Source organism: Tiliqua scincoides, chromosome 9 (assembly GCF_035046505.1).
Source record: "Tiliqua scincoides isolate rTilSci1 chromosome 9, rTilSci1.hap2, whole genome shotgun sequence".
Taxonomy (NCBI): Eukaryota; Metazoa; Chordata; class Lepidosauria; order Squamata; family Scincidae; genus Tiliqua; species Tiliqua scincoides.
Window position 1 is genome coordinate 21,038,846 of NC_089829.1, and position 27,927 is coordinate 21,066,772.

Genomic DNA, 27,927 nt, shown 5'->3' on the forward strand with positions numbered 1-27,927 from the left:
TGAGGTTCCACGGGCACAGAAAGATCCTGCAGCCCCATGTGAAATGGCGAACGTACGTTTGGAATCCCAAGGTTGGGAAAAAGTGGTGTTGGTTGCCAGGAAAAAAAAAAGGCTGGAGAAGAAATTAAATTAACCCCTCCATCCCCCCATGTGTTGCTTCTCCTGTTAAAATTGCGCCGCTCCCCTGGCTGTTTTGCACAGGAGAAGTGACTGACTGCTCAGGTGCCTTTTTTCCTGTTGAAAGCATAGATCCAGCCTGAACTCCTGCAGGCAAACCTGGCTTTGACTTCATATCCCACTGAATGATGTACATCACCAGCACTGTTTGAGGCGTTTGGCCCACTCGGCATCCCACTCGGCCCTTTTTCTTGCAGCTTAAAAAAATTATTTTTAATCTGTGGCAAGTACTTCTGTTTTGTGCAGGTCTAAAATAAAACAATCTGAACTGCATGGTGAGGCCCGTCTCTTCCACATGGGAAGACGGGCTTTGGCCTTCTTCCCCTTTATCCAGCATGGAACCCCAATCCGTTGTGGCGATAGAGATGCCATCCCCAGTTACTACAGAACTCTGTATAATAGGGTTCTGCTTAAAAGTACTTGAAGGTGTTGGACATTCATCTCCAATCCCCCACAGATCAGGTGTGCCTTTTCAATGCAGAATTTTAGAATCAAAGAATGTTAGAATTGGATGTTGTCTTAGAGGTCATCCAGTCCAGTCCCCTGCTCATTGCAGCGGCTACAGCGTCCCTAACAGGTGGACATCTAGTCTCTGTGTATCATAAAATTGTGTAGTTGGAAGGCACACACAAGGTCATCTAGTCCAACCCCCTACCTGTTGCAGGAAAGCCACCTAGAGCACTGTGTCTCAAACTGTGTGTCTGGACCCACTAGGTGGGTCACGAGCCAATTTCACTTGGGTCCCTGTTCATTTCAATATTTTATTTTTAGTATATTAGACTTCAACGAGGTATATTCATATATTAGACTTTAGTATATTGACATCAATGTGGTTTGTGACTGCATTTGGGGAATCTGTACTTTTAACAAGCTACAGTGTATATGCTTTTAACAATGATAGTTGATGGGCCTTACTCCTGGGTCAGTGTAGATAGGATTGCAGCCTAAGATTGTTAAAAAATTTTCCTGCTTGACGATGTCACTTCTGGCCATGACATCACTTCCAGGTTAAGGACATTACTTCTGGCGGGTCCTGGCAGATTGGACCCGTGGGTTTAGACAGATTCTAAAAAGTGGGTCCTGGGATGAAAGGTTTGAGAACCACTGACCTAGAGCATCTCCCACAGGTGCTTCTCTAGCCTCTGCTTGAAGTTATCCAGTGAGAGAGAAACTCCTAACAAAGGAGGGAAAGGGAACAGCATGATGAAGACTGTTCTGGTCCCAGCTAGCTCTTATAGTTACAAAACTCTTCCTCAATCTACTTCCCTGAAGTTTCAACCCATTGGTTCTAGTCCTGACCCCAGGAGCCCCAGGAGGACGTCCTCCCCTTCCTCCCCCATGATAGCCCTGAATATTCTAAAAATCTCTAGTGAACGATCCATCAGCATTTGGGGGCATTTGTGAGGGCAAGCAACTCAGTTCTAAGGGTAGCCCCATCATAATTCATTTGTACAGCACTGAGCACGGTTGGGCTAAGAAGATCCAGGGTAACAGCAGTCTGTTGTTGTTTTTTAAATACATTTTTGTTTTTTGTGTTTTTGGAGGCAGTGACCCTCCCAGCCTTTGCTTCAACTCTGACATCTCTAGCCTCAATCAGTTCCCCTTTCCTTGCAGGCAGCTCCAGGATTTGGAGTCAGAGTTGGGACTAATGAAATTTGATGGACAAAACAAGACTTTGGGGGAGGGGACGGTGCTGCGTGCACATATTCTGAAAATCCCACTGAACAGGGTATCTCCCGGCATGTCCTTCAAGTCTGAATTAGAGGTGAGTTAAGAGGTCTGAGCTGGAGGTGGTGATGGAGGGGTAGGTAGCAATTACCTGCTCGGTGAATTATTCCCCTTATTTCTCGATGCCAGAAGTTTCCTTCCTTGCTGTTCATAGCCCACCATACCACATTGGTTTTTCTTTTGCAGGAAGGCAATGAGGTCCATGGCTTTGAAGCCACTCTGCCTGAAATCCTGTTTGCAAAAGTTAAAGGTCGACATAAGCAGAGCAGCGAGATGAGAGTGGTCCTGATGGATATCACCAGCCAGATCCCCTTCCAGGTAAGGATTTGGGGAAAGACTGCAAATGCTTCTGAACACAGTGGTGGCACCAAAGAGCAATGTACAGGGGCAGCCTCCAAGGGGCCTCGCTGATCTGCTCCATATTTGGCTGCACAGCACTCAACAGCAGCCTGGACGATTGTGCAAATCTAGAGTTGTGTGGTGACTCTCGGTGTTCTTAATCAAGAGTCTCCACACAGTTGTGGACTTCCCAAGTTGATGTCTAGTGTGCTGCAAGCTCCTTACCTCAGCAGCCAGTGGGGTTCTCCTAAGAGTCCTCTGCATTGCCAGTATGCTCCCAGGTGGTGAGACTGCCTTTTGCTCCTTTTCTGGCTTCTTCAGCAGAATTCATGGCTCTTCCTTTTTCTCATTCAGTGCATTGAGAAGTTTGGATCAGTGGTTCTCAAAGTGATGGGTTGCAGCAAACCATAGGATGGGGAAAGGGGCCATTCCCCCTTAAAGGGAGTAGCCCAGGAACAGGTGCTTCGATGGCACCGCAGCAATCGCAGCGGTGTGGGGACTCGGGAATGTAGACATACCTTGAGGGGTCTGGAAGTTCCCTGGAGGGCCCTGGAGGCTGCAAGCCTCCCTCTGCTGCAGTGTGCTCCAGAAGTGTGTTCCAATTGCAAACCAGAGCCTGCTGCAGCAGAGGGGAGACTTGCAGAGTGGGCTACGAGCCTCCAGGACCCTCTGAGGGGAGGCTTCCAGACCCCCCCCCCCAGATATGTCTACATACCTCTGGATCTCTGTGCAGCTGTGATCTCTGCAGCATGGTCTGGGCACTCACACCCCTCCATGTCCCCACTCCAAACTTACCCTAGGTGCCATCCATGAGTGTGCATTGCTTCTTGTTGTATGCTACTAGGTAGAAGCTGAGGCACAGAAGTTGCTGTTGGGAAGGGGCCAGTTTTATCCTGCCAGTAATTGCTTAACTGCAACAGTGTGAAGTATATCTTGCCTGCACCAGCTCTCCCTGTGCCTTGAGGTGTCAACTGAAACCTCTTCTATGCCAAAGCTGCATTCCACAGTTGCAGAAATTTCAGGCCAGTTTCGGAAAAATCCAGTTTCAACATGAAATACTGGGGTTCTGTTCCTATCAGAAGAAAGAAATGTCACTTTCAAGGTATTTTGTGTTGGATGGTCTTAGGTATTCACTGACCAATGACCTGATGCCATGCTAGAGGTTTCAGCCTCCTGCTACCATTGCAAGGCCTTAGGTGGGGAAGAGGCTTTGTTGGCAGCCGTATTGATTGGGGAAGGATCAGTGGGTCTCTCTCTCTCTCTCTCATTTTAGCTCAGTTGCTCATGCAAACACAACAGAACTTTCTGTCCAGGCAACTGAGAGAGAGAGAGAGAGAGAGAGAGAGAGAGAGAGAGATATGTCAGGGATATGTAGCCCACTCCCACAGAATACTCTGCTCTCATGTGTCCCTTGCAGGTGAATATCTATCAATGGGATTATAGAGCAGCACAAACAGATAGCACCATGTCAAAAGGTTTCCACCTAAGTTAATCTTTGCTTATTAAGGTAAAAGTAGGTCATTCAAGAGAATGAGCCAAACTGGATACTAAGGAGGACAATACAAAGTATGCCTGCCAGTCTGCCCCTCCACACCATCTCAATGTGGAGCAAATTTCTTCCCAAGTATATACCTGTGACCTTTTGTGACACAAGGTGTAAGTACAGAACATGCCCAGTGACCGTCTCCCTCTGAAATGTATGGATGCGAAGCACATCAAATCCTTGAAATGTTCTGCATGAATGCCAAGGGATGCTGCTACTGAGAGTCACCAGGTTGTTGCGTGATTTGTCGGTCTCAACAAGTTTGCTTTGCTTCTGACAGGACCAAAATGCCAGCCAGATTGTTGGTAAAAAGGTAATTGGCATCTCTGTGGGGAGCAGTCCAGTCTGTGGCTTGCCCAAAGCACAACGTGTGGTTCTCAAGTTCTGGCATAACCAACTTCCGGTAAGTCTGAGAAAACCTCCTTTTAGTCAGTTGAGCATTCAGTCTCTTGCTATAATCTAGTTGTCCTGTAGAGCAGGATTGTTTGTTTCTATGACCAAATGACTTTGGGCAGTGTTGTATGTGGAACAAGTATTTTTTTTTTTTAAACCATTTTGGCTTTCCATTTTCCCAGTCACTTTTTTGCAGGGGAGAATTGCTATATGGTGACAGCTCCCAGTAATTATTCTGGTGTCGCTTGTTTTTAGAAATGCGTTCCTGCTGGTGAAAGAGATACAGTGAACCCTGGACTTAACAGATTAATAGGAGAAAGGGGTGTCTGTGAATATCGAAAGTCAAAGTCAGTGGACTTCACTGCACAACAAGATCCATTAAATTGAGGGTTCATTCCATTGCTAAGGGAAAATATAGTTGTTGGCATCCTTCAGTCTCGGAAGACTATGGTATCGCGCTCTGAATAGTGTTCTGGAATGGAGTGTCCTCTCCAGTGCATGAAGCCTGGGTAAGGTAGATATGGAGGATAGACTGTTACCCATGCAGCAAATCCCCCCTCTCCACGTCACTGAAATGGTCCAGTGGAAAAGCAGAAGCCAATATGGTTGGTTCCAGCGGCATCGCAGGAGTTGCCAGAACAAAACTTTGTTCAGCCGTGAACTACCTCAGGGACTCTGGCTCCGGATTTTGCCTCGAGGTTGACTCCTGAAGCCTTTTCCATAACTGGATGTAGCCACAAGGCAGTGGAGGTTTGGGATCAGAGTTTTCCTTCTCTCAGATGAGCTGCCTTCCCAGGCTGACGAGTCCCATCTACCCGGTGGCTGTTTAGTCGCCTCTTACGACAAGTACAGCCAAACCGAGGGCCTATTCTTATCCCCAGCCCCCAGGGGAATATACTTTTATATATACTTTTAGCTTAAAACAGTATATTTTCCCTTGACAGTACAGTAAACTCTTGATTTAATGGATCTCATTGTGCAATGGATTCAATTGACTTCTATGCATTTGAATTTAAGAGACTTTTACTTTCAATCTATTTTTGTTTCACTGTATGGAAATATATTTATGGGAACAAGTACCTATGGAAAAACTACAAAGGACATCTCATCTCATAGTGATGTTTTCATGTTTTTAGAAAATCATGTACACTTAGGCATTCACTCATGGACTGTTCTTCTTTCAGAGTAATGCGACTCCTCAGTGTGTGTTTTGGGATACAGGCCCCAATGGTGAGTAAAAGAGTACAAGATGGGAAAGGAAGTTTTCCCCCCTCCTTTTGTGTTCCCCATGCTTGTTTGTTCATTGGTAGTACACAAAACCAGGTGTACCACGCTAACTAACACATGAATGCTCACATTAACATTGGGAACTGAGAGCATTGGCTAGTGTTTTACCAAATTTCTGATAATCAAATTGCCTGTATTCTCTATATTAAAACCAAAAGCAGTTTTGACACTGAAAAGATGTACATTTCAGAGAGTGTAAGGATTACCCTAGTGCAGTGGTTCTCAAACTGTGGGCTGGGACTCCCCAGTGGATCGCAACCTGATTTTTGCTGGGTTTCGAAACTGACAAGCTGTTAGCCAACAAGAATATGTATTGAGCCCTATGGAAAACAAAACAGAGTGGCAAGTGTGCATTTACTAATGAGTAGACTATTGTGCCTCAGTCCACTTCGAAGGGCAGGCCGAGAAGAATGCAGTGCCACCAGAATGGTTGCAAACTGATAAACACAAGACCCCAAAAATGCTCAAGAAGGAAGTGTGTGTCCTCCTCCCATGTGCTGACAAGAAAAATGTATTGAGCCCTATGGAAAGCAAAACTAAACCACATGTGTGCATTTACTCACAAGTAGGCTAACATGCCTTGGCTCTTATCCAAGGCCAGGCAAAGGGGAACACAAGGCCACCAGAATGATCCTACTCTGATGAACAGGGAGTTCAACAAACACTCCAAAAGTCAGTTGCCCCACTATAGCAAAAAGGATAAAAACAGGATTTTAAAAAGTTGAAAATGAAACTTTTTTAAGTCTCTTAAAGCTAGGTGGGTATCATTTGAAAATGTGGGTCCCTGTGCTAAAAAGTTTGGGAACCCCTGCCCTGGTGTAAACTTACTTGAGATTCCAGCAAAATTCAAAGTGTCTAAGTTCATACCTGACCTTTGAGGGGCTGATCTTAATGTTGATCTCAAACAAGCATTAGAGCCTCAAATTCTTCTGCAGTTTCTAGCTAGCCCTTCTCCCAACCTCTCGGGTCCCCACCCGACAGCTGTGCATTGACAGGAAAGGTCCCACCAGGACTGTGTCCTGCACTTTCAGCAAGGGATCGTGGGGGTTTCAAAGCCCCAGCTGCAGGTTATAGCTCCACATGGCTAGAAGAAGCCCTGCTGGAACCTCCTAGTCACTGAAAGCTATTAAAGGCTGTCGGGGCTCCTGGAAGGATGCACCCCCCCCCCCATGGTCCCTGGCTGCCTGCAAATGCTTTGCATGTTCAGGAGGTGCCTCAGTGAGACTTCTTCTGATCATGCCAACTTGTCAATGGAGAGCTAGCCCAGGGAAATTCTTTTGGACAGAATTTCTGCAACTCAGGAATGTAACCTTATTAAATCAAGCCATTTCCCTTTCAGAGCATTGTTTAAGAGACAAACAGAACCATGCCTTGTCTCTGTATGCTTGGAATTGTAAGGCAGTGTCCCTTCATGGCAGTGTCCCTGCAGGATTCATTCTGTTTTTTTCCTGCTTGCACAGCCTCTGTTGCAGGATTCTTGCCATAAATACAAAGCAAATTGGGCAGGTATCGTTGCAGAATCAGATAAACTAGGGTGAAATTGCCCACCAATATCCAGTCATGCTGGCATGCCTGGTTCTGTTAGTAATGTCTTCTTGTTTGTGGAGATGATGTTGCAAATTGTGAGAGGCAGAAATGGGGCAGGACTGGCTCAAGACTTCCTGGCACCTGACCAGTCTGCCAAATGCTGTCGTCGTCCCCTTGGATATGCAGGTCTCTGCTCCTCCTACTTCCTGGATTGGAAAAGAGAGAGGGAGTGGAGCGGAAGAAGGAGGAGACTTGTAGGCTAGAGCAGGGGTGTCCAAACTTTTGGCAGGAGGGCCACATCATCTCACACTGTGTCAGGGGCCAGGAAAAAAAGAATTAATTTACATTTCAAATTTAAATAAATTTACATAAATGAATATATTAGCGATGGAACTTATATGAATGAATGAAAGTCTTGCAATAGCTCAAGGCCTATAAAAGGCCGTGCACAAAGTAAGGCCAGGCTTTCCTTCGTGCTGCTGCTGCATCACAGACATGAAACAGCAAGCAATGGAGGGAGCCCTCATCCCACAGCTCACATGAGAGGTTGAAGAGTTGCCCTCATGCCAAGAGCAGTTGCGTCAGGCTGTCATAGGCTCCAGCAAGACTCTGGAGGGCCAGAGACTCATTGGAGAGTGGGGTCTCCCTGCAGGCTGGAGTGGGAGTCCCTGAGGGCCGCAAGTGGCCCCCAGGCCAGGGTTTGGGCACCCCTGGGCTAGAGCAAGGATGTCAAACGTGTTTCATATAGTGGACTGAATGGCATTCATGGTGCCTGCTAAGGCTGGAAGTGATGTCGTTAAGCAGGAAATGACAACATTAAGCAGGTGATGAACAGGAATAAGCACACTTTGCTTACTTATGAACTCATTAGCTGCAAATGACAGAAGATATGCAAACCTTGATCATATTTTCATGATATGGGAGAGCCCAGTTATTATGTGGGCCGCTCTTTCAGCAGTGTTGCCTCTGCCGAGGTCTCATTTCTCAGGTCAGCAACTAAGAGGTGCTTTGCAAAGTGATGCCTTGGCAGAAGCATCTCTACTGAAAGGGTTATGGTTGGCAACCTTCAGTCTCAAAAGATTATGGTATAAGCCTACAGCCCCTGGTATTCCCAGGTGGTCTCCCATCAAAGTACTAACCAGGCCTGACCCTGCTTAGCTTCCGAGATCAGGCATCTGCAAGATAGTGATAGGCAATATTTCTAGCCGCATGATAATTGGGCTCTACCAGTGCATCTGCAGCTTCTCCCCTTCTCATCCCTCTTGGTCTGCCTCTTTACCCCCTTGCCCCTCCTGTGACCTCCTTCTGTCTCCCCCAGCACCTTGGCAGAGGTGGTGCTGATGGAAGGGCAGTGCTGGGAAAGCCTAATTATCATGCTGGCCGCCCTTTTAGCAGTAACATGTCAGTAGAAGTGGTGCTGCTGAAAGGATGGCTTGCGTGATAATTGGGCTCTCCCAGCACCACTTCTGCCAATGTGTCGCTTTGCAGCTCAGCAGCTAAGAGCTGCCGCTGATGGTGCTGGGAGAGCCCAATTATAACGTGGGCTGGACAAAGAACTTAGGTGGGCCATATTAGGCCCACAGGCCTTATGTTTGACACCCCTGGGCTAGAGCTGAAGAGATGGTTAAGTCCACTCCCCTCTTCTCCTTCACACTTCCTCTTCCGCTCTATATCGTTCCTTCTTTTTCAATTTGGAGAGTGGAGAGCAGAAGTGGAGGCCGGCCAGCCAAGATGGTGTAGTGTTTCTGGAGCTGGACTTAGACCTGGAAGATTCAGGTTCAAATCTCCACTCATCCATGAGGCTTCCTGGGTGATCTTGGGCCAGTCACTAGCTCTCAACCCCGCCTACCTCACAGGGTTGTTGTGAGGACAAAAGAAGGGGAGGAACTATGTACACCACTCTGAGCTCCTTGGAGGAAGAGTGGCATAAAAATGTGAAAAATAAATAATGAGAAGGATTCTCCTTTCCCCCTAGCTAGCCGCCCTGGCTCCTGGAGTACATCAGGCTGTGAGGTCAGAGCAGGAACAAACCACACAACCTGCCTGTGTGACCACCTCACTTTTTTTGCAGTGCTGATGGTGAGTGCCAGCTCCCACAAAGTGCAAAAAGGTCTCTCTGCCCTTCTCTTTTCTCAAAACCCTGCTCTCTTCTGTCTTCAGACGTCATCCTCAGAAATTGACTCCGTTCACCAGCAGTACCTGAACATCATCACCTACTTTGGTTGCATCGTCTCAGCGGTGGCTTCATTTCTTACCATCTGCTTCTTCCTTTGCTCCAGGTATGGTGTGTTTGGGTGTCTCTGTTCTGCAGGAGGGTAGGGCAAAAGTACAAAAAGGCAAGCTGTGGGAGATCAGGAGGGAGGAGCTGGACCCCAGGGAGGGAGATCCTCAGAAGGAAGGAAGTGAATTGAAACGTTGAGTCCCGGAAAGTATTTACAAGAACTATAGCCATGTTGAAGCCTGCTCACATGAACATTAAGTGGACCAGTGGTTTTCAACCTTTTTCATCTCACGGCACACTGAGAAGATACTAAAATTGTCAAGGCACACCATCAGTTTTTTGATAAGGCACACTGCACTGACAGCAAAGGCTTGCATCTCCCAGTGTCCCTACTAACAAATGATCCTCCCCCAAACTTCTGCGGCACACGTGCAGCCCATCCACGGCACACCAGTGTGCCATGGCACAGTGGTTGAAAATGACTGCAGTAGACAATGGCCCTAGGAAAGGCATTTGAAAAATCTGTCAATAACACAGGCCAACACGCATGTTGCTTCCTTAAACATTACACCAATTCCTGGGTATATTTGGGGTGCTGATTCCAAAAATGGCATCCGTTTTGCCCTATCACGTCTAGTTTTGGAGATGCAGTATAGCCTCTTTAGTGAATGGTTCAAGCAGCTTCCTCATGAGGAAGCCATGGTGTAGGCTTCCTCATGAGGAAGCTGCTTGAACCATTCACTAATGAGGCTATACTATATCTCCCAAACTACACGTGGTAGGGCAAAACGGATGCCATTTTTGGAATCGGCACCCCAAATTCCTAGAAAACCACCATAAAGTTTGGGAAAAACTTTTCTGATCCTCGGTTTTGCAGACCTGTGTAATCTTTACTCCCTGTCATGTGCATTTGGGCTGGCCCAAGCCCTCTTTACAAGGTGGCATGCCAAATGCCACCCCCTTACCCAGTGATGTGCCACTCTCTGCTTGTCCCACTCTCCAGTGCTCTAACTCTGCTGCTCTCCACATTTCCTCTTTTTCTCTTTCCCCATCTTTCTTGTATAATTCAGGAAGTTGGGAGGAGGAGCAATGAAGGCAAGTAGGTGGGCAGAGGTGGGCGTCTTACAGAGAACTCCTGCCTGAGGGAATTGCCCCTTTGGATGGACCAGCTCTGTGCACACCTGCCACTCAACATGTATTGGGAAGAACCGTTTTCTAGGACTGAGTATGGTTGGCAACCTTCAGTCTCGAAAGACTCGTATAAGCCTACAGCACCTGGTATTCCCAGGCGGTCTCCCATCCAAATACTAACCAGGCCTGACCCTGCTTAGCTTCCGAGATCAGACGAGATCAGGCATGTGCAGGGTAACAGTTGCTATGGACTGAGTATGGCAGTGGGTGAAGGCAGCTGCCTTGTAGGTTGGCCCATCTATGAGGTTGACACAGGCAGCAGACTGTGCAGGGCACCAGTCTGCTCATCTGCCCCACCACTCCTGCTCTTTCTCCCAATCCCTGAATTGGAAAAGGAAGAGGGAGATGGAGTAGAAGAGGAAATATGGAAGAGAGAGTGGTAAGCTGGCTTCTCTTTGCCTGCTGAAGGTCCTTGGTTCAATCCCTGACATTTCCTAGTAGGGCAGAGAAAGACCAAATCTTGCACAGTGTTTAACAATCAGTGCAGTCGAAGCTGACCTAGGTGGACCAATAGTCTAAATGTGGGTTCAGGCATCACATCATCATCCTTCGTTCACAGGAATTGAAAAAGAACATTGCGTCTTTTTTCTTTCCCAGGAGGCAGCAGAGAGACCACGTTGTCTACATCCACATGAATCTCCTCTGGGCCATCTTCCTCCTTGACATGAGCTTCCTCATTGCAATGCCCCTGGCTCCCGGCGGTGGCGAGGCAGCTTGCAAAGCGAGCGCCATGTTCTTGCACTTTGGTCTGCTCGCCTGCCTGACCTGGATGGGCATCGAGGGCTACAACCTCTACCTACTTGTCATTGAGGTCTTTGATTTCTACGTGAAACACTTCCTTCTCAAGCTGTGCCTGGTGGGCTGGGGTAAGTACCAGAGGAAGCTGGGAATGTGAGACCCACAGAGCAGGATTGCTAGGAAACCAGGCCACAGGGAGCTGGGACCTTAGAAAATGAGGCTGAAGAGAATAAAGTCCTGTCTGTAGACTGCTGGTGTAGCCTAATGGCTAAGTGTGAGACCTCCTCAGCCATGCACTCACTAGGCCGGTCCATCTATGAGGCAGACTGAGACAGTTGCCTCAGGCAGTGGCTTGGTGGGAGTACCCACCTCAGTTTACCTCAGTCATTCCTCCTCACCCTAGCCAGGTTTGAAAAAGGAAGAGAGGACTGGAATGGCTGGGGACAGGGCTGGATTAGAGTGACCTCCTCACTCGGCCTTGTGGATCGAGGTGGGTGGGCAGGGTTCTAAGGGCCTTGCAGAAGTTTGGGGAGAGACAGCTAACTTGAGGTCTTCTTTGCCTCTTTCAGGACTTCCCTTATTGCTTGTGTCTTTGATCTTTGTGATCAACCGATCACACTACGGACCAGTCTCCATTAAAGTGTATGAGTCCTCTGAGAGTTACACCAATGCAACCATGTAAGTTCTTAGGGGTGAGATGGTGGTGTGTGTGTGAGACAATGTCAGAGTTTTTCAGAAGCTCCCACAGCCCAGTTGATTCAGAGCTTTTCTCACCCGTCTCTGCACAGTCTTTTCTGCTTATCTATAACCTGTCTAATTGGAGAAGGAACCCAACTAATCCCACTTGCTCATGCAGGACCCAGTCTGGAAGCCATGTCAGCCCTAGGGGGTCTAGACCTGTAAAAGGACAAATAGTTGTCATGTACTGCTCCCAACACCGCTCATAAAGTCCTTAGGGAACTGGATATCTGGACCCCAATCTGGATTCAGTGAACAGGCAACATCCGATTGGGGTCAGATTAATTAAAAAGTCCATATGCTCCACGTGGGGCTCGCCCTTCCATGAGGCCAACTAAGGCAGTTATCTCAGGAAGCAGATTGGCATGGGTTGCCCATCTCTATCAGTCCACTTGCCTCTACTTCTCTTTCTCCTCTTCCTCCCATTCCCTGGATTAGAAAAGGAAGAGGAGATTTGAGTGGAAGAGAAAGTGTGAAGGAGATAAGAGTGGTGATGGAAGACCTTCTCTTTGGGTAGGAAAGGAGCTTTAGGAACTTGTGTGCCTGGCTAAAACTTTGCTACTGATTCTCACCTGGTGCTGCTTCTCTCCCCTTCCAGCTGCTGGATCACAGAGGAGCATATCCACAACTTCCTGAACTTGGGCTTCTTAAGCCTGGTGCTCCTCTTCAACAGTGTTATGCTGGCTGCTATGGTGCAAAAAATCCTGAAGTTGAGACACCGGGAGCATCAGTGGAAATATGTTGTGATGCTTCTGGGACTGAGCTGTGTACTGGGCATTCCCTGGGGGCTGGTCTTCTTCTCGTTCGCTTCTGGAACCTTCAAACTGGTGGCTATCTATCTCACCACCATCCTCAACTCCCTCCAAGGTCAGTGGGTGATGGCTGTCTCCCTCCCTCCCCTACCAGATTCCCACTTTTATAGGGGCTGTCTCTTAGCAGGGACAGCACTTCAAACAGATTCCGAGTAACTCAGTTGTAGGACAAACATCTTACAGTAATCTCCATATAGAGTGAAAAAAAAAATTGCTTCTGAAATGCTCTGCACAGGTTGCAGAGGTGTCTGTGAAGGCTCTCTAGGAAGCAGGATGACTTGGAAAATCAATGGGCTGGAACAGGTGCCAGACCCTAAGACCTTCCTAGGTGCCTGTGACAGGTTCTCAATCTCCAAAAATTCAATCAGCATTCCACTTTAGCTTCTTGTGAGTCTCTTCTAAGGGTAACCTACTTTCTTCTTCTGAATCTCCCTATAGGGATAAAAAGAACTATCTAGACCAGGCCCAGGCCTGCAGGCTGGATGTGGCTTCTGGAAGCTCTTTATCTGGCCCTCAGGTTCTGCCAATACTCTCAGCTGCTGGGCTATGCCAAAGTACCACTGCTGAAAGGGAAGCCCACATGATAATTGGGCTCTCTCATATCTTGAAAATACGATCAAGATTTGCATATTTTCTCTTCTGTCGCAGCTAGTGCGTTCCTGAGGGAAAAAGTGCTTATTATTACATCCTGTTTAATGATGTCAGCCCTCGGCAGGCATCATGAATGTTATTCAGCCCCCTGTATGAAATGAGTTTGACACCCCTGATCTGGACTCTAAAGAAAGATAGCTGAAGACGTTAAAAATAGCTGAGAACCTGTTGTGACACATGGGCTACTAGCTGTATGCATGAGTCTTAAAACCAGTACTTAAGTCTGCATGAGTCTTAAAACCTACTGGTTCTAGGTGTTCCTTGGCAAATGGTCCTCCCTGGGCCTGGCCAAGCTGCCTTCCCCTCTAACCAAGTTTTGTAGCAGGTGGAGTGGGCTTTTGGGGCCATGCATGTCACTCTGCCACCACTACACAAAAGCCATGAGCACAAAGAGGACCTCCAAGGTCAGCCTCTGGCAGCTGTCCAGTGCTGCTGACTATGCCTCTGGACCGGGTCCTCTTCAGCCTCTACTAATTTCAGTTATCTCTCCACAGGCTTCCTCATCTTTCTTTGGTATTTGGCCAAAGTCCTGCAAACACGTAAATCGTCCTCCATGCAGTTCACTTCTTCCAACAGCCTCAGAGCACAGTCTTTCGGCAGCAGCCTATGACCTTGCTCCTTTGAACCTGGGCAAAAGCACCTTCAGTGTATATATATATTGTATATATTTTTGCATATGTTGGGTTGGGGGGAGGGGAAGATATAAGATACAGAAGCATCCTGAGATAATATATTTGTGGTGTTAGATTTTAATTTTTTTTTTTACTGTGATGTTAAAAGTTTATAAAATATGCTTCAATATATAATCTGCACTTATCAGAATCCATTTCTGGGTGGTGACACTGTTCAAGGGAGCCGATGCTTTCTTGATCATACCTAGATTAAATAGATTTATGGGGGTGTTCTTGTTACATGAAGCAGCAAACTAGTTACTGAATTTCACACAAGGCTGGACTTGATGCACCCGCCTGTTGTAACATGATGGAGACGGGGCTGAGCCAGCACTGTTTCAACCATCTGTCCAGACTCCCCGTTCTTCCTTCCAGGCATAATTTAAGAATGAGAAACTTCTTTTTCCTTCTGCTGTAGAGAGTGCTGAGCAAGGTCATGTTCATTGAGTTCAGATTGCCAGAGGTTATCTGGCAGGGTGGGGGAAGAGTGACTTGGTCACCTACAGCAGAGAGTTCTAATTGTGCTTGAGGCTTTTATTCTCTTTATCTCCCACCCCACCCCCCACCTCCCCCAAAAAAACTTTATTTCCTCACTATGTCTGGGGGAATTTTAAAGAGTGACAAACATGAGAAAGTTAGCCAAATTCTCTTTGCTCATTTAACAGCTGTAGGAGAAGAGAGAAGCTCACTCTTGCTCAAGAACTGAATCAAATTTGAAGTTCATGAGCAAAAGGGAAACTGCCCTGTTAAAGGGCAGACTTTGGGTCTAGACTTTGGGTGTTGAAGGCAGCAGCATTTCCAGAATGCAGCAATAAAAATGCAAATGCAGAGCCCGCACCCCCCAGCTCTGTGCTGCATCTGCTTGCAGGAGGTTCTGCATTCCTAGAATCTCCCTGGGAGCTTCATTGTGAACAGAATTAGTAGAAAGGATGTTGGGGTGTACCTTCTGCCCATCATCTCCTGCTAATCCTACCTATTCACGCTGGATATGTGGCTGGGGCAGAGCAAGCAATGGTCAGGAAGAATGGCAGCTGGATCTGGAAACTGGGGAAGAGAAAAGTCCACTATTGTTGCTGTTCCTCGGAATGTCTATGTCAGCTTAGCAAAAGAGGGAAGTAATGGGAAGTAGTGAATCTTGCCTTTTATATTTGGTTGGCAACCTTCAGTCGTGAAAGACTATGGTATAAGCCTATAGCACCTGGTACTCCCAGGCGGTATCCCATCCAAGTACTAACCAGGCCTGACCCTGCTTAGCTTCCACAATCAGTCAAGATCAGGCATGTGCAGGGTAACAGTTGCTGTAGGCTTTTATATACTGGGGTGCTATTTATTCCCTAATGCCCCAACCCTCCAGCAATTGTAAAGGAACATGGGGGAGAGAGAAGAGGAGAGAAGGTGCATTAACAGTTCTCCTGTAGTCACCCAAGAAACTTTCACATGGGTACTGCCTTGGCAGACAGTGGTGGGAAGCAATGGCTGTAGCAGATCTGTGCTGTATATTGGCCCATTTATTGCCCTTACAGGCAAACATGAATAGCTGCTCCTGTTAAGTCTCCTTGGGGCTTCAGCTGTCCCCCCCAACAGAGCAAGCTTCTGGAGTAGAGAAATCTCTCAAAGTGAAACCAGCAAGACGTGCACCAATCCGAATACATTTTGCAATCAGATTTATTTGAACTGCTGCTGTTTCCAAGGAGCTCATTTCTTCATGGCTTTCACTACAGCAGTCAGGATGAATGCGGTAGAAACTGCTACAAAACACACCACTATAGCAATCCACAGCTGCAGTCCTGGAAAGGAAAAAGGACAGAGTCATGTATTTTTAGTAGGGGAGGTGTGGCAAGAGAGAAAGAGAGAGATGCAGACATAGGCCATACACAATTTAAAAGTCCAGGTTACTACCCAGAGAGCATACAAAGTTTTGTTCTCTACTGCAGCAGAGAGCAGAACTAGATCCAGTGGGCTTGAGTTGCAGGAAGAGAAGCTTCAGTTGGATAGCAGGAAGAAATTGTTAACCCATTTCTGCCCAGCCCACAGGTGTACACATTTGATCCCTGTTGCGTATATGCAACGTTGGGCAGAAATGGCAGTAAGAGCAGTTCAACAATGGAACCAATTATTGAGGAAAGTGGTGGGCTCTGTCTTGCTAGAGGTCAGAGGCTTGACAGGCCCTTTGTGGACATGTTCTAAGAAAGGATTTTCCTGCTTCAAGCAGATAGTTGGACTAGATGGTGTTGAAAGCCCCTTCCAACCCTAACTGTGTGACCTAGGAAGATATGTACATACCTCCAAAGGACTGCTGGTCATCACTCGGATTGGTGTTCTTCGCTTCCAGGCGTGAAGGTCCCTGGAGCTGAATGGGTCCATAAGAGACTATCTTCCTATAGCTGTCCAGCTCCCTTTTTCTTTTTTTATTATTGGGACATTGCTGAAAGCAAAGCAGAGACGTTAGGACCAGTTTCTTTGCACAATGCACAGAAAGGAGGCTTCCTTTGAGAATTGGGCTCCCTCTTCCAGTCCCGTCAGCACCAGTTTCCTTTGCGAAATCCCTACAGCGACATGAGCAATCTTGACATGCTAGACCTTGAACAGTTGGAAGAGAAATAGGAGGGCCCTTAACTATGCCCACAAACCTCTCCATTTTAACTAGATCACCCCCTCCATAATCTTCCAAGAAAAAAAGTAGCTAAGGGGGCAGTCACAAAAGGTAAGGGGGCACACCCCCCTCTGAACATCTTGTGATTTCAGTTCAGTGACCCCGCTGCAAGATGTGTTTAATTCAGACACCCTTCTTACCCTCCCCCAAGAGCTCAAGGAAAGAGGCAGTTACATATCCCCCATTTCATCCTTGCAAGGTAGAAAAATGGGACATTGAAAGAGTAAAAACCTAATTGAGCCAAATCAGGCACAACCCAAAATGCAGCTTAGGGCAAAATCCTAACCAGGTCTACTCAGAAGTAAGTCCTATTATGTTCAATGAGACTTACTCCCAGGAAAGTGAGGTTAGGATTGCAGCCTTTGTGGGTTTATCTAAAATATAAGCTAAGGGTTGACTGCAGAATTACAGCAGCAAGTGGAGGGGGGACACTTTAGGATTCTGCACTACTGCAATTGTACTTCCAATCCTACCCCACCCCCTGCCTACTTTTTTAAAAAAAGGCTTCAAATGAGAGCCAGGTCATCCCCTCCCTCCATTTAAAATAGCATCCTAAAGCCCCCCCCCCACCAGACCACAATTCCACTTTGCTTCACAGCCTCACCTCCCCCATTTTTTTTAGCAAACAGAATGCCACCTACCAGACCGAGTGCTGTACTTTCACATGAACATTTTTTTAAAGTTGATTTTTTGTTGTTGTTCAACATGGGACAAGCTCCTGCACTTCAACATTTATGATTACACCTCTGGTGCAATGTATTCTGATGTGCTAAAATTGATGCTCCTGTACAAAACATATACACTATCGATCCGCTACTATGTTTTTGGCAAGTGCCCGTCTTTTCTGCTTCTGGAGAAATTCCACAAGCAAAAACCTGCTAACATCACGTGATGTACAACAAAGGCCAAACTAGGCACTACAGTGTGAGTGCTCACTCTCCACTTTCATGATCTCTATCAACCAATTTCTAGAGATCATAGCTGGGGATCATAGTCTGGGTTGGGACAATGAACAATGAGAGCAGATTTGACCCTGTTCTGCTCTGCCATCATTTGAAGGGAGGAGATGGCAGAGCAGAACAGGGTCAAATCTGCTCTCCTTGTTCATATCACCCCCTGAAGTTGCTATATGTTCCTGGTCCGCACAGCATATGGGCAGAAAGAGGTGGCAACCGTCTTTGTTACCTTGGCACAGGGCTCCTGGTTGTCAGGTATGCACAGTCGCACTTGGCAATGCAAGAACACCTCCGTAAAGTTCTTGAACTGAAACATCTGAAAGCTGAATTTTGCCACTGTGCTGGTTCCGATGGCATTTAGGAAAGTCAGGGTCTTGTCCTGGGGGCACCTGGAGAGAAAAAACCATGTCGTTTAAGATGGGTTTTGGACCACAAGCAAGCAGGCCAAATTTGATGAGGGCTCAGGCCCAGTCCCGGGTTTAAATACTAACATTCAGCTCTAGACTAGGTGACATCATTCAGAGGAAGAACGCCACTAACCGGCTGCAAAGTGCCTTCACTCCACAGGTTGCCTCTCCTGGGATGTGCGATTGGGTACCACCCCTTGCATATTATTTGATATTCTCCAAGCTGGTTTTTAATCTTCAATTGGATTGGGTTTTTAAAATAAATGATTCAAATTGTCCTGTTATTATCAGATGTTTTGCTGAACATCTTGTACATCATTTTGAAGGCCCCTTCAAAGGTAGGAAGGACAAAACCCCCTAGTGTTCAAATGGTACAAGCAGGCTAATACCCTCTCCTCCATAACCCAGTTTAAGCTCCCTGTTTCTTTCTAGCTGACAGTTCAACCTGGGGGGCCAATGAGCATGTTCAGACTACATCAGGTTTGTTTTGTTGCCCTACCATGAATTTACACATTTATCTACTAATCTAGGCATTCTCCCTTTGCCCCCCCCCCCCAGATATAGAAACAACTCATCTGTGGGTAGCCCATTTCAGAAAAGATAGGCAACTTGGGTGGCTGTTATGTAGATAAGAGAATAATATTATGGTAATGTGCATTCCAGAAAGTGCACCTTAGTTGCGTTGCAGCAGACACCAGCTATTCTGGGATACCGAATGATGAAAGACATGATTACTTGATGCCTCTGGCCAAGGCGTAGGCAGTACAGAAAAATGCAACTGAGGGGGAGCAGGGCACCTATAGTAGGAGTGGCAACATCAGCAGGGGGAATGCTCAGCTGCTGCCTTTGAAACTTTTTTTAAAAGGACCTCAGCAACAGGTCCAAGCAGGAGGCAATTTACTTAATGGCATATGTCTAGTCTACAATCTTTCCTGAAGGCTGCCCGAGACACAGTATGCAGCTCATGTTAAGTCAATTTGAACTACTGAACACAATGAGACTTGCTTCTGAGTAAGTAACCAGATTTTAAAAAATTCAATTTTTGTGCATTTATTTTAAAAACTAATTGCAACCTGTATGCCCGCCAAGGGGCCCGTGCCCCTGTGCAGACCCATTCACATGCTTTGCAGAAGCTCCTTGATGTTCCAGGTGCAAAGCGATGACATCAGTCATTATTGCTAGACCTCTGGGAACGCTGAGCTCTAAGCTGCATGGAGCTGGACTTTGGAGGACTTTGCGCTGCTTGGCCACGCGTCTTAAAGGGAACAGTGTTTGCGACCTCTCCAAGAATTTGGGACAGAGCAAGCTACATTTTCAAATGAAGTGCAATAACATTTCAAAAATAGGAATAAGTGATGGGAGAAGAAAAAGCTCTAATGAAGACACTGAAAGTGGATTTGGTTGTTGTCTGGTCTGGATTTGGTCTTAGCCAAGCCCCACTGGTGGGCATGTGTGTGCATGTCATGATGAGCCCCTGCTCTTCAGAATTTACCACTGTAGCACTGGGACAGACACACACAAAAAAGGCTCACAGAAGACAATATATTGTCCAATGAATTTAAAGTATTAACAGTTTAAACTTTTTCCCCACTCTCAGGGTGACTTCAGTTCTTTCAAAGAAAAGGCCAAGAGGCTCTTTCACCCCAACCTCTCAGATATAAGCATGAAGGATGACTTCCATCCTTTCAACTCACTCGGGCACCCTCCAGCATCCCTACACATTGCTACAATTGTTTGGCCAAGGGCAGGGCCAACCCAAGGCCTCCTGATGCGACAGAAGGCATGACAAATGCCGCCCCCCCTTACCTAGCCAGTCTCTGTTCCTCCCACTCTCAGAAGTCTCCTCCCCTTCACATTTTCTCTTCCTCTCTGACCCTCTCTTCCTTTTAGAACCCAGGAAGGGGAAAGAGAAGGAAGGCAAGTAGGTGGATCGATAGGCTCCCCCCCTCCCCACCGATGTGATGCCTGTGGCAACTACTTCAGTTGGCCTCATGACCGGGCCGGCCCTGGCCAAGAGGCATACAAGTAGGCAACCCCTTGAAAGCAGGACTGCCCCAGGATCTCACCCCTTCACGATCAGTGGGTGCTTCGTGCTGTGATACGGGTCAGCGGTTGGAGTGCCCCAGCAGTCTTCCACACTCAGGAAGAAGTACTTCACCTGGTCCTGCCCTTCGATTTGCAAGAGGACAAAGAGGGTGTCCGACATGAGGAGGACCAGGGGCTGATGGCGGTAGGCCCGCTCGTAAGTAGCACTCTCGTAGAGGGCCATGGTCACTGTGAAGTCCCCTTCCTTGACTGCAAACTGCACAAGCCTACAGAAGAAAGGGTTGGTCAGGAACACATGCCTACAAGGCCGTCACCTGGATACTCTGCTCCAAATTATGTAAGAGGCCCCCACTCGGTTCCTCCCCTGCAGCCCCTTGTGCATCTCTTTGTGTTTCAATGACATATGGACCTTCCTACATGCATTGCTCAGAGGTTTAGCTCCATTTTACCATCTCTTTTTCTTGCATGTTTATTTTTCTTCAAGTTACTTCCCAACATCAAATAATAATCACATTTTCAAAATTTCATTGTTTTCTGTTTAAGTTACATCTACATTCTTTAGAGTCACATGTGTTGTGGCTGTTGACCAGGGTGGAAGGGGAAGAATCAGGAATTGGCCAGCTGGGCACTGGCTGGTGCCCTAATAAATGGTTCCCCTGGCCAAATCAACTAGGGAGCAGATGGAGGATCCTTGGGGAACCCAACGCAAAGCTTGCCCCACGAACTCCTGGCAACATACTTGGACCCCAACCATAACATTTAAGCTCTGCATTGGTGTGGATTACTCAACATTGACTTACAATGTTATGTACAATTCCCTGGCAGGACTCCTAACCCAGGCCTGCAACACGATTTTTTCTGTGGGTTCTGTGGGACTCAATGGGACAGAGGAACTGAACTGTATTCTAAGGACACAGTGCGCAGTTAATCCAATGAGCCCAAACACAAACCTATTTTGCTTGTTTGCATCATCCAAGAGATGCACTCTAGAATAATAATCTCCAAACATGGCAAGATGCAGTTCTCTGAGGCCTGCCATGATGCACCTGTTCCAACCCTAGCCCAGCAGGGAAAGCAGAAAGGTAAAACACAAAAAGGACTGCTAGAGGATTGGGGAGTAAAGGCAACATACGTGTCCATAGCCTTCAAGGGATAAAGCAGGCCCACCACACGCTTGTAGGCATAGATGCAGGAGAAGTTCACGTGGACGAGGATGGCTCTCGTGATCACACCTCCTTGATCCTCTCTGTCTGACTCAATCACATTAGTGTAAGACACATGAGATCCATTCACCTGAAAAGAGAACGCTCACCAGGTTAGAGGTTCAAAGCACAACTGAAGATGAAGTAGGTTTCTTGCAAAGACCAGGGAAGCTACTTTATTCAAGCCCCACCACACTGAAACCTTGCACACAAATCCTAAATAAAATAAGACCTCACCTCAGAATGCAAGCCGCAAGTCTACTTACAAAGTAGCAGACTCTGTCACCCAGATCAGTTGCCTGAGAATGACCCTTCTGCTCAAGACCTTGGAGAGCTGCAACCAGTTGGAGTAGGCAAAGTTGGCCGAGATCAGCCAGTAGCCTGACTCTGTATGGAGTAGTTTAGGGATCTCAAGTAAGTTATCCACCTATTTGAAGACTCCAAAAACCCTCAGTCAAGTTTCTGGGGTGCCAAGAGGTCAGACACTACAATGAATTATGTGTGGGCAGGCTGGGAGAGAAGAAAAGCCAACCCATGCAATTGTCTCAGGTAGTAGACACCCACCTCTGTCCACCACTCCTGCTCGCTACAGTAAAAAAGAAAAAGGGAATGGAGCAGAATAGGAAATGTGAAGGAATGGAGAGATGCCTCTCCTCTTCCTTTTTCAGATCTAGAGAGCTAGAGGAGTAGTTGTAACTAGTGTGGAAGGCCAGTGTCTATGCTTAGTGATGCATCACCCCAGAAACTGGGAGGTCTTGGGCTGGCCCTGGTCAAATGAGCACGCAGTAGAGTAAGAGAACTCCTTTCACAACCCTCCTTGTTGGCTTTCACAACCCTCCTTGTTGATTAAGGGGGCCCTCTGATGAAGCAGCCCTCTTGACCTAGATCCTGCTCACCACTTGCACCACGCCTGATTAGTATGACTCCGGAGGCCTTACCTTAATCACAGACCCACAGGTGGTGTGGTTCTCACCCGTCAGCTTCGCTCCCCAGAAAGTTTCCCCATCGGCAGCTTGCTCAGAGACTTTGCAGTCGTGATTCTTCAAATGCACCAGCGCCAAAGGGATCTTCAACATGTTAAACACTTCCTTTCTCACCATCATGGTCATGTACTCTTCCTCACATTCCATCCTCAACACCATCTCTAGGCAAGGGACAAGACAAGGGCTGTGGCAGCTCAGCTGGTGGAATCAGTAAGGGCCCCCCATTCAGTTGCTTCCCTCAAAGCCAACATTCTTCTGATGTTCACAAGAGGCTGGACCTTTCTGGCAGAGGCACTGCATCTCTAGACCTCAATACCTGGGAAAATCCACCAAGCTCCCTCTTTGCCTGCCTTTAGGTGGCAGTCTAAGCTATGTGTACTTCGCAAGGTTTTTAAAATGCAGCTGCTGTTTTCAGTTAAGGCCAATTTATGGCACTGCTTTTATTGCTTACAAATTGCATGTCATCGTGTTTGTTGTTTCAGTGTTTTGTCAGCCGCTTTGCATTAAGAAGGGCAGGATATAACAGGTTGAAGCAAATAAACTAGCAAGAGCACCTCTTCTGGAAACTCTTGCAGGGCAACTGAGAAGTAGTGGCAAGGAAGCTGATCCAGCACCAGTCTTCCTTCTATACAGTGCCACCCATCTCTACTGGCACCAGAATTAAGGAGCACCACTGTTGTCCAGTTCTTGGTTTCCAGGCACTATGGCAGGGTGGAATGGGGGGACAACAGGGCAGGTCCCAGGAGCCACAGGGCCCAATGTGGAGCTCCCACCTTCCCCATCACCCCCCTCCATTCACGATGCAGCCGTGGCCAGTTGAGCGCAGATGGTGCCATGCGCAAAGCATGACACTCAGAAATATTTTGCCCCTGGGTGGCCCATTTTGGACCAAGAGTGGGCAGGAGGGCCAACACCGTGCTGCACTCACTACACCTTGACATAGGTGATTGCATGCTGGGGTGGTGGTGGTGCAGGACCACTCCAGATCACGGGGCTGATTCCACCGAATCTGACAAATTGCCTAAAGGATGGCCTGGAGGAAGGGGGAGAAGCAGCTTGTGTGTACATGTGCTCTCCAAAAAATGGGATGAACACATCATTGCGGGGCACCTTTTAGGGCTTTTGCCCCAGGATGTTCCCAAAAGCTGGAGCTACCTCCTATATACGTGAGGGATAAAGCCCCACAGACACTACATGAATTGAGAAAACACCTTAGAAATGGCCCAGAATCCTCTGCAAGGTACAGGAGTTTTCTGGGAGGCACTTCAGGGTTTTTTACTGTCACTTACGAAGACAAAAAAGCTTACAAGCCATGGAACTGCAGAGCATCTTCACCGTACAGGAAGATCTGAAGAATGGAAATAGATATTCCATCCTTACCTTTGCAGAATGGTCCTCTGAAGCCTGGTTTGCAGGTACAACTTGGATTGTCATCCACAACCTGGCAAACTCCCTGGTGAAAACACGGACTTGGAAAGCAAGGTCCCAGGTTCCTTTGAGAACGCGGGGCAGGGTCATCTGGTGCACGATGAGGTCCCATCTGATGACCTACAGTAGTGGGAACGCGACAGTCAGGAGGTTACTGACAGAGAGAATTGCAGGCTTCATCTCACACACACACACACACACACACACACGGCCTCCTAGTATCTGAGCCAGCATGCCAGATGCTGTCCTTCCTTCCCTGCAACATGCCAGCCTCTGCTCTTCACACTCAATGCATTGGAAAAAGAAAGGGAGTGAAGCAGAAGTGTGGAAGAAAGAAGAGTGGTAGGATAGCGTGTCCTCCACTGGAAGGATCACCACACCCTCCCAACTAGTGGTGATCGTGGCTGCCATGCCTCCCTGGGGCAAGCCTAGAAGTGCCACCCTCCCCCACTGGTTGTGTGACTTTCGGGTTGCCTTCCAAGGACCAGGGAGGCAGTACATAGCCAGCCCTCAGAAGGCCTCCAGACACAGGAGCAGCAGATATGGCGACCCTCCCCCCAGCCATACCGCCTAGGAGCACTTGTACCCACTGACCCCCCCCCCCCAAGGTATGCCAGTGCTCCCAGCAATTAAAGGAAGAAATTCTCAATGGTAAGAGTGGTTCGGCAGAAGAACAGATTGCAGAGGTAGATGGTGGATTCTCCCTCACTGGAAATCTTCAAGCAGAGGCTCAACAGCCACTTGCTAGAAATGCTTTTGGAGGATTTCTTGATACAGGCAAGGAATAGGGACTAGATGACCTTGTGGGACCCTTTCAATTCTACGATTCTATGAATCTGCTGCCCGTGACCATCGCCTCATGGATGGGTGGACTGCCACTGTACGCACATGAAAGGTGCATCTAACTTGCATCCAATTTAGCCCACAAAAGAAGTAGGTGTTTTGCAACACCAGCCACTAAACAGACTCACATGCAGTTTGGCGTATGCTAGTAATGCCATCACCACCGATGCCCACAGAAGTGACTGCCAGGAACAGTTTGAGAGCTCTCTTTCAGGCAGGGCCTTGTCTTAGCCCTGCCAGGGATTGAATCTGCAACCTTCAGCATGCAAGGTAGGCACACTTCTGTTGGGCTGCAGCTCCTTCTCTGATGAAATTTTTGACGTGGTCCTCACAAGCTGCACTCTTTCACTGAAGAATGCTCTTCAAGGGTGGAGAGGGTGCAACACTTAACGTGCAAAAAGACCCAGACAAACCCAACACCAACACTCCTCCATAGGAGCCATACTGGAGAGGAGGGAAAGATGGAATGCTGAACACACCATGTAAGAAGAGAGGTGAAAAGCGGTGTGCCCCAAGGATCTGTCCTGGGACCGGTGCTTTTCAACCTCTTCATAAATGACCTGGAGACAGGGGTGAGCAGTGAGGTTGCAAAGTTTGCAGACGACACCAAACTTTTCCGAGTGGTGAAGACCAGAAGTGATTGTGAGGAGCTCCAGAAGGATCTCTCCAGACTGGCAGAATGGGCAGCAAAATGGCAGATGCGCTTCAATGTTAGTAAGTGTAAAGTCATGCACATTGGGGCAAAAAAATCAAAACTTTAGATATAGGCTGATGGGTTCTGAGCTGTCTGTGACAGATCAGGAGAGAGATCTTGGGGTGGTGGTGGACAGGTCGATGAAAGTGTCAACCCAATGTGCGGTGGCAGTGAAGAAGGCCAATTCTATGCTTGGGATCATTAGGAAGAGTATTGAGAACAAAACGGCTAATATTATAATGCTGTTGTACAAATCGATGGTAAGGCCACACCTGGAGTATTGTGTCCAGTTCTGGTTGCCGCATCTCAAAAAAGACATAGTGGAAATGGAAAAGGTGCAAAAGAGAGTGACTAAGATGATTACAGGGCTGGGGCACCTTCCTTATGAGGAAAGGCTACGGCGTTTGGGCCTCTTCAGCCTAGAAAAGAGATGCCTGAGGGGGGATATGATTGAGACATACAAAATTATGCAGGGGATGGACAGAGTGGATAGGGAGATGCTCTTTACACTCTCACATAATACCAGAACCAGGGGACATCTACTAAAGTTGAGTGTTGGGCGGGTTAGGACAGACAAAAGAAAATATTTCTTTACTCAGCGTGTGGTCGGTCTGTGGAACTCCTTGCCACAGGATGTGGTGCTGGCGTCTAGCCTAGACGCCTTTAAAAGTGGATTGGACAAGTTTCTGGAGGAAAAATCCATTATGGGGTACAAGCCATGATGTGTATGCGCAACCTCCTGATTTTAGAAATGGGTTATGTCAGAATGCCAGATGCAAGGGAGGGCACCAGGATGAGGTCTCTTGTTATCTGGTGTGCTCCCTGGGGCATTTGGTGGGCCGCTGTGAGATACAGGAAGCTGGACTAGATGGGCCTGTGGCCTGATCCAGTGGGGCTGTTCTTATGTTCTTATGTTAAGAAAGGATCTTATTGCCTTTACATGGAAATAATCATACATGGGAGCAGGAGAAATCCATGCCCTGCCCTCTTCAGCAGCCCACTTGCCAGTTGTCAAACTCAGCCTTTCAGGCAGCAGGGGCTACTGGGCTGGGGACCTGTCGTTTTGTACCCCTGCTCCTCAGTTAAGGTTGCAAAAGCAACACGCCCTAATCATTCAGCTTCTGACTGTTTCTGGGACTAGTGCTGCCCCCATTTGGCTACAAAGAGCATCCCATAGCACTTAGTCCGAGACAACCATCTTCAAGGTAGCCTCAGCAACCTCCCCATAACTCCTCCAGTAACTCCACTAATCTCCTTACCAGCCAGGGTGGCAATCAGAACACTTACTGTTAGAGCTGTCAACACCAGCCAGCAGAAGGACCAGAACCAGAAGCAGGTACATCATAGTCACTTTCTGAAAATAAGAAGCCCATCAGTCAACCTCATCAGCAGGACTCACCCAACAACTGCAGTGCTGTTTTATTTTAGGTTGGTTAGAAAGACAGGCTCATTAAAAAAAGAAATACAGTACATACATGTTTTGAAACACTTGAAGCATAGGTTGGTTAATCATAAAAAGCAGAGACCATATGGGGGGAAGAACTGACCAGCTGACATTGGAGTAAATAGCCACAGAGAGGGTAGATTGCAGATGGAGCAAAGAGTTAAAGCCCCCCCCCCCATGCACCCAACCCAGATCAGGTTCCCTGGGGGACTCCCAATTAAAACACATACACACAGCGCATCAGCTTCAGTGATATGTTTAATGTAACTTGTGGCTTGATCCTGATCTGCCTAGACTTAAACTACAATATCTAAAGATAAACAAACACCATCATCCAAGTGTGAACCAGGGTAGTGTAGTGGTTCAACTTGAACAAGTCCCTAGTCAGGCATAAAGTTCACCAAATGACCGGAGGCCACCATCTCCCAGCCTAACCTACCTCACATGGGAAGTCATTATGAGAATAAAAGGAGAGGGGAAAGCCATAAACAGGTCCTTGAGTTCCCTGGAGGAAGGACAGCACAGAAATATATAACACACACATCACAGAAATCTTTCTTGATCAACTATACAAATCTTAGTTGGATGTATTACTAGATTACATTTGCACAAGTAAAACACAATAGTTTTGAAGTACACAAACATTTCCTTTGCTAGGAAACACCAGGAAAGAGGCATTCACACATCTCTCACACATGCACAAGAGTAAATGCCTCTTCTAAGATGACATTGGTCCATCTGCAGTTATGCTATGCAGAGTATTCAAAATAATGTTTGTGGGGAAGCATACACACCATTTTGGTTGATCAAAAATATGGTTAGATTAACTTTAAAAAAATCAGTTGACTAAACACTGCAATGCCAATGAAATTGCATTTTGCAATTGCAATTGTTCCAAGTAACTCCAAGGGTCTGTTGGGCTCAAACGGCAGGATGCAAGTTTAATCAGTTGGGGAGGGGGGGGAGATAAATAGGAAATCATGCTGCTGTCTTTTTTTTTGGCACAGCAGAGAGGACTGCATTGTCCATGCAGCAAGAACTCACACCATTTTTATCACACCATCTTAACACTATTATGGCCCCCTTTCATCCATGCACTGTACTGTACTAAAAACACTTTGTGTTACAAGTAATTTATTTTTACTCTTTTCTTGTCCATCCAAAGAACCTTGATGGATCAGAGCTAATATCCTATCTACTCTAGCATCCTTGTTTCCACTGTGATCCATCAGATGGCTCTAAGTACAAGCAGGAG

At 47.2% G+C, this 27,927-nt stretch overlaps 2 protein-coding genes and 1 pseudogene across 2 annotated transcripts; 1 reads left to right on the forward strand and 2 right to left on the reverse strand.

The window, feature by feature from the left end:
* The first annotated feature begins 1,813 nt into the window (after nucleotides 1-1,813).
* On the forward strand, nucleotides 1,814-14,057 carry ADGRG1 (adhesion G protein-coupled receptor G1). Its single transcript, XM_066637392.1, has 10 exons — nucleotides 1,814-1,942; nucleotides 2,092-2,223; nucleotides 4,068-4,190; nucleotides 5,365-5,410; nucleotides 8,970-9,073; nucleotides 9,155-9,273; nucleotides 11,004-11,272; nucleotides 11,714-11,822; nucleotides 12,481-12,749; nucleotides 13,840-14,057. Exons 1-10 carry the CDS (start codon nucleotides 1,826-1,828, stop codon nucleotides 13,953-13,955), a joined length of 1,404 nt encoding a protein of 467 aa, XP_066493489.1. The 5' UTR covers nucleotides 1,814-1,825; the 3' UTR covers nucleotides 13,956-14,057.
* LOC136660884 (5S ribosomal RNA) lies at nucleotides 10,479-10,598 on the reverse strand (annotated as a pseudogene).
* Nucleotides 14,058-15,711: 1,654 nt separating the features above from the next.
* Nucleotides 15,712-26,573, reverse strand: LOC136660624 (uromodulin-like). Its single transcript, XM_066637931.1, has 8 exons — nucleotides 26,516-26,573; nucleotides 23,644-23,811; nucleotides 22,219-22,424; nucleotides 21,211-21,371; nucleotides 20,099-20,344; nucleotides 17,855-18,014; nucleotides 16,300-16,441; nucleotides 15,712-15,803 (listed from the first exon to the last, which is right to left on the reverse strand). The coding sequence occupies exons 1-8, from the start codon at nucleotides 26,571-26,573 to the stop codon at nucleotides 15,712-15,714; spliced, it is 1,233 nt and encodes a 410-aa protein (XP_066494028.1).
* Between the last annotated feature and the right edge of the window lie 1,354 nt (nucleotides 26,574-27,927).

Bases quoted from the DNA above. Each gene is read 5' to 3' on its own strand.
- ADGRG1 (XM_066637392.1), top strand. From the start codon at position 1,826: ATGAAATTTGATGGACAAAACAAGACTTTGGGGGAGGGGACGGTGCTG. The intron at 4,191-5,364 runs GTAAGTCTGAGA...TTCTTCTTTCAG, and splicing joins TCTGGCATAACCAACTTCCG to AGTAATGCGACTCCTCAGTG. The intron at 9,274-11,003 runs GTATGGTGTGTT...TTTCTTTCCCAG, and splicing joins TGCTTCTTCCTTTGCTCCAG to GAGGCAGCAGAGAGACCACG.
- LOC136660624 (XM_066637931.1), bottom strand. From the start codon at position 26,573: ATGATGTACCTGCTTCTGGTTCTGGTCCTTCTGCTGGCTGGTGTTGAC. The intron at 23,812-26,515 runs GTAAGTGTTCTG...CCACTACTGTAG, and splicing joins TGGTGTTGACAGCTCTAACA to GTCATCAGATGGGACCTCAT. The intron at 16,442-17,854 runs GTAACAAAGACG...CTTTGCTTTCAG, and splicing joins ACCAGGAGCCCTGTGCCAAG to CAATGTCCCAATAATAAAAA.